Source organism: Cariama cristata, unplaced genomic scaffold (assembly GCF_000690535.1).
Source record: "Cariama cristata isolate BGI_N322 unplaced genomic scaffold, ASM69053v1 scaffold27239, whole genome shotgun sequence".
Classification (NCBI taxonomy): domain Eukaryota; kingdom Metazoa; phylum Chordata; class Aves; order Cariamiformes; family Cariamidae; genus Cariama; species Cariama cristata.
Window position 1 is genome coordinate 1 of NW_009636735.1, and position 5805 is coordinate 5805.

At 56.0% G+C, this 5805-nt stretch overlaps 1 protein-coding gene across 1 annotated transcript; it reads left to right on the plus strand.

Moving 5' to 3' along the window:
* Nucleotides 1-318: 318 nt before the first annotated feature.
* ALDH3A2 (aldehyde dehydrogenase 3 family, member A2) lies at nucleotides 319-5805 on the plus strand (the record flags this gene model as incomplete). The annotated part of the gene is given in 11 exon segments (XM_009708032.1): nucleotides 319-474; nucleotides 693-924; nucleotides 1032-1117; nucleotides 1206-1414; nucleotides 1590-1707; nucleotides 1844-1985; nucleotides 2182-2348; nucleotides 2860-2959; nucleotides 3859-4094; nucleotides 5094-5217; nucleotides 5534-5805. Coding segments are annotated over 10 exon segments (1527 nt in total), but the record flags the coding sequence as incomplete, so codon positions are not given.

Consider the following 5805-nt stretch of genomic DNA (forward strand, 5'->3'; position numbering starts at 1 on the left):
GGAAAGGCCGCCTTCCCTGACCTCCGGCCCCGCCGGGAGCTGCCCTGCGCTGGCCTGCCTTGACACGCTCGGTGGTGTACTGACGTTTGCTCTCTGTGCAACTTTTCAAACTTTTCTAAATCACAAACTGCAGCAAATTATTTCAGGTTTCAGAAAGATAGGGCACAATTAGGGCTAAACGATAGCAGAGAGCGGCCGTGGAGTCGGGGAGGTGGGATTGGGAGTGTGTCCCGTGCTTGTGGGAAGAGTCCGTTTCCAGCTGTAGGAGGGAGGACCTGTAGTGAGCTGGGTCTCGCTGCTCTTCCTTGCCGGGCTGAGGAGGCATGGAGAGGAAGGGGGGAGTGAAGAGCCGCCTTCAACTCGGGCCGGTGCCGCTCGCTGGAGTTCAGGATGCAGCAGCTGAAGGCCCTGGAGCGGATGGTGCAGGAGAAGGAGAAGGAGATCCTGGCAGCCATCAAGGCGGATCTGCACAAGGTCTGGGTCGAGGGGTTTCTCCCATCAGCCATGTACGGGCAGCGATCAGCCTGGAAGGGAAGGCAGCAGCCCCAAGGGCTGCCTTTGCTATCCCAGATGGCTTTTGCTGATGTCACACATGGTCCTGGATGGCTTTGCTGTGCTTCCTTGGGCTGCCATGGTGGGTGCAGGTGGCGGGTGCTTTTGGCATCCCCTCCCCAAGCTCCCTGTCGTTGCAGTGCGGGCACAACGCGTACAGCCACGAGATCCTGGGCGTGCTGGGGGAGCTGGCCCTGGCCATGGACAAGCTGCCATCCTGGGCAGCCCCCCAGCCTGTGAAGAGGAACCTGCTGACGATGCGTGACGAGGCCTACATCTGCCCCGAGCCACTGGGGGTGGTGCTGATCATCGGGGCCTGGAACTACCCCTTCGTCCTGGTCATGCAACCTTTGGTCGGGGCCATCGCAGCAGGTGGGGACCTGCCGCAGCCCCTCTCCTTTGTGGGGCCATGCGTGGGTGCTGCAGGAGGTGGGAGAGGAACGCAAGGGGTTAGTGGCCGTGGTGCGTTTGTCTTGTAGGCAATGCCGTGGTGGTGAAGCCGTCGGAGATCAGTGAGAACACAGCTCGTCTGGTGGCTGATCTCCTCCCCCAGTACCTTGACCGGGTGAGTGTGGCCCCGTGCTGGTTCCTGGGTTTCTCTGTGCAACAGTGATGCGCTGGGTTGGGCTGACCCCGACACCCTCGTGCCTCAGGAGCTGTACCCTGTGGTCACTGGAGGAGTACCTGAGACAACAGAGCTGCTGACCCAGAGATTCGATCACATCCTCTACACTGGCAACTCCACAGTGGGCAAAATTGTGATGGCAGCAGCCGCCAAGCACCTGACACCCGTCACCCTGGAGCTGGGCGGGAAGAGCCCCTGCTACATAGACAAGGACTGTGACCTGGCTGTTGCCTGCAGGTCAGGCTGTTGAAGGCCTTGGTGGGGTCTCAGCAGTGGGGCAGGGACCCTGTGGGTTAGGTGGACATCTCTGGGCCCTGTCCCCAGACCGTGGGTGTCACTCAGGCACGATCAGCTGGGCTGCGGGGTCTGGAAGGGTCTGACCGTGGAGAAACCATCTCCCTTTCCCCTGTAGACGGATAACGTGGGGGAAGTACATGAACTGTGGGCAAACCTGCATCGCCCCAGACTACATCCTCTGCGACCCATCCATCCAGAGCAAGGTGGTGGAGAACATCAAGACCACGCTGCAGGTGAGCATAGAGTTCCTCGTGCTGTGGGAGTTGTCCCTATTACAGCCGAGGTCTGAGTTTCTGGAGCTGCAGCCCTGGAGCTGTGGCTGTTGTGATGGTCCGTTGAGTGCTTTGGTTGTGCTGTGCCCTTTGGCAGGAATTCTACGGGGAAGACGTGAAGTCGTCTCCGGATTACGAAAGGATCATCAACCGGCGTCACTTCAGGAGGATCCTGGGCTTGCTGGAAGGGCAGAAGATTGCTCACGGGGGAGAGACTGATGAGGCTTCCTGCTTCATAGGTGCTTCTGGCAGCTGTTGGGGTGGGAAGGTGGAGGGTGGGACCTTCTGCTGTGGGAGTGGATGCCTTTTGGGGGCTGCATGTGTCTGTGGCTTGCTTGGGGTGTGTTGAACGCAGGTGGTGCCAAGATGGGGTCCTACGATGGACCACGTCTTCTGTCCTGCTCACACCGCCTCCCGCTCTCCTGTTTGCCTCAGCACCGACTATCCTCACCGATGTTTCTCCGGAGTCAAAGGTGATGGAGGAGGAAATCTTTGGACCGGTCCTCCCCATTCTGACTGTGAAGAGCGTAGATGAAGCCATTGAGTTCATCAACCGTCGGGAGAAGCCCCTTGCCCTGTATGTCTTCTCCAACAACAAGAAGGTGGGTCTGGGCTGTGCTCCCCTGCGGAGGGGTCTTGGTGCAGTTCAATCCTGAACTTGGCTGGCCTCAGGCACGGCTTCTCCCAGGGTCCGTGTCTGCTCCTCTTTGCACGTGAATGGCAGCGCTTGGCTCATGGGGACCGCGAGTGTCCCCAGAGCTGCTGGAGGCTCCCAGTCTCCTGCTGACGTGCTTTGCGTTTGCATGGCTTTATGAAATAGAAGGATGAACCGCTGCATTTCCTCTTTGGTGCCATGTAGTCTTTCATGGTTAATTTAGTTACTTTTAATATATTGCTAGGGAGGCGAGCTCCCAGGTTTCCATCTTTCCCATCCCTCTGAACTTTCCCGCTTTCCTTGAGTTAACAAGGTGAGGGCTTGTCTGAGTTCCCAGCCAGAGAAAACGAACACGATGGCCCGCTGGCTCTTAGCTCCCCTCCCAGTCCTGCTCAGTTACATGGTGTGGTCTCTTCTGGGCCTTTGTAATGTTTTGTTTGTTTGTTTTCTTTTGCCAGTTAATCAAAAGAGTCATCTCAGAAACCTCCAGTGGGGGTGTTACTGGAAACGATGTCATCATGCATTTCTTCCTCTCAACTTTACCCTTCGGTGGCGTCGGTAAGTTACTGGAACTCCTTAAGCGTCATGATTTGCTCCCCGGTGTGACCCAGGGAACAGCAGCAGTCGGTTTGTGTCCAGGTACCCCTGCGCCTGTTACAGCCGAAGGGTCTCTGTGTTGCAGATCTCCGTAGTAATAATAAATTCTGGGAGTACCTTAGGAAAGGAGCCAAAAGAGAAAAGCCTTTGGGTGTGTTTTCAGGAAGACTGAAGCATTTAGTGCAGACTGATGTGAAAGGTGCATTATAAATGTTAGGAGTGACTGGCAGTAATTTTAGGAGGAAGGGTAGGACTTCAGCTTGGGGAGAACTGGAAGAGGTTACGGAACAGCCTATGGGAGCTTTGCAGAAGAGGGCTTGGGTGTTACAGTGCTCACAGGCTGACAGTGAACCAGCAGTGTTCTGCTGCTGTGAACGGCACACGCTGTCCTGGAATTGGAAGCGGGAGGTGTACCCTGCAAAGCTGCTCAGGAAAAGCCTTCTCACACAGCACCGGTCGGATCTCAGAGCCTCGGCGTGGTGCTTTGAGAGGCAGCTAAATCCAGGGAAGAGCTGGAGACGGCTCAGAGGCACCGCGAACCGTGTGCACAGGAACACAACGAAATACTGGAGAGCGTGCAGTGAAAACATGGTGGGGAAGAAGAGGGATGGAGTACAGGTGGGCGTCTTGGAGACTGAGAAGTGCTGCAGAGAGGAAGGATCAGTTGTTCTCTCTGCAGGAGTAGAGAGGAGAAGTTGCGCTTTTAAATTGCAGCGAGGCAGGTGCAGGGCAGGTAACATGGGGTGCAGCTGGCAAGCAGCCGACATTTTTCTGTGCTGCTTCTTGGCCTGCTGTTGGCCTCAAGTGGCCAAAGGTTTGGCTGAGTCGGTGGTGTGACCTGCCTGGGTCGTGTCCCTCAGGTAACAGCGGGATGGGCGCCTACCACGGCAAGCACAGCTTTGAGACCTTCTCCCACCGCCGTGCCTGCTTGATCAAGGACCTGAAGATGGAGGGTACAAACAAACTGCGGTACCCACCTAGCAGCCAGAAGAAGGTGGATTGGGCCAGGTTCTTCCTCTTGAAGCGATTTAACAGGGGCCGAGCTGGACTGGTCATCCTGGCCCTGCTGGGAATTGTGGCAGCGGTGGTGGTAAAGGTGAGCTTTGGGTCTTTGCCATCTACATGAGCGCATGTGCAATTCATCTGATCTCCTGCAAATTCACTCTTTGCAACTGCAGCCCCTTCTTAAAGCCTGGCCTGTTTTTTCTGTCTTGAGGCTTAACGATATCTGGCCCACCTGAAATTACCAAGTCTGCTTCTCCCTCTTGCAAGTTGTATCTAGAACAGAAACGTCCTCAGGGAGGTCTCCGAGGCTGCTGTACTCTGTTGCTCTGCCTTGGTGGGGGATGCCGGTCTGAAGCTCCCTCCAGAGGCAGCCGTTGGTGTGTTTTGGACACGTTAGGAGTGGTTTCACTTCCAGGGCTTGCTTCAGCGGTGTCGTGAGCTGCTCCACAGCCAAGCCCAGGCGGCTGCAGTTTTGTGCCATGGCGCCCTGGGGAAGGGAGGCTCTGTCCTAAAGCCTAGGTCTAGGACAAGCTCTTGGTCCTCACCCAGTTGCAGCCCCCCTCTGACCTTAGCTCAGTCATTTCCATTTCCTCCCCTCTTTCCGACTGGGTAGCGCAGAAGGGTGGGATGTCCTCCCCTCTCTGCAGGAGGCAGAAGCCTGCTGGTGCTGGCTGGAGGACTCGAGATGCCTCCTGAGGTGGAGGGGTGGTCAGCGTTGGTTCTCCGTGGTTGGCAGACCAGGTGCAACGTGTGCTTGTGCTGGCTGCTCCTTGCAAGGCTCAGCTGTGCATCCTGGGGGTTTAGTAGGCTTAAGGGAGCAGCCACTGAGGGGACAGGAGATGGCAGGGTGGATCAGGATTCTGCCCTTCGGTCTGCTCTGTGTTGTTACTGCTGCGAGGAGACGTGCAGGAGCCCAGCAGGCCGGGGGAAATAACCTGCCTGCATATTGGAGTCCAGGAGGAGGTGTAAGAGCCAACAATGGGCTCAGGCCTTGAAGCACCAGCCAGGGAGGCAGGGCCTGTCTGGGTGAATGCCTTCTCACCAAAGGAGGGAAACTCACCGCATCTTGAAATCATTTGGGTTTTCTCAGAATCACCAGTCTGTGCTGAAGAGAAAAGCCCTCTTGATTGTGCTGGCTGTTCAGAGGCTGGGCTGGCTCAGTGTGTGGTAAGGAGGAGCAGGTTTCAGAGCACTGCTGTGGCTGTCACAGTGAGGTAGGAGCCTTTTTCTTCTCCTGTGTGTAGACCTGGTTTGAGATCGGGCAAAGCCTTGTTAGAGTAGTGAATGTGGGGCTTGGAGAAGGTTCCCCCTGGAGCCAGAGAGCGATGCTTTCCCTGGCAGTGCTCGGAGCTCATACAGCATCCAAGATAAGCGGTCAGTGCATGCTGAGGGGGCAGGAGGCAGGCGAGCTGGAGCCTGGGGACGTCACCCTGAGTGAAGGAGCTTTGCTTCAGGCTGTTCAAGAAAGGGAATCGGTTTTGTTTCAGCAAATCCTTCACAGGACGTTGGTGTTGTGTTTTGCTTTCACAGGTGGTTTGCTGCTGAAGAGAGGAGAAGGTGCCATGTACCAGTCGTACTCTGAGTGCTCGCTTTGTATCTGTTTCTTTAAGCTGAGAAGTCATTTTTTTCTTTTCTACTGGGTTATTTCAGTGAGCTGTCGAGCACACAGAATAGCCTCAGAGAGGAACTAACCAAGAGACGGCTCTGGACTCCCGTTTACTAAAAAGCCATGCTGAAACAGAGGGACCGGTGGGTACAAGCTCTCAAAAGGAGGACTGCAGAGGAAGAAATACCAGTCCCTA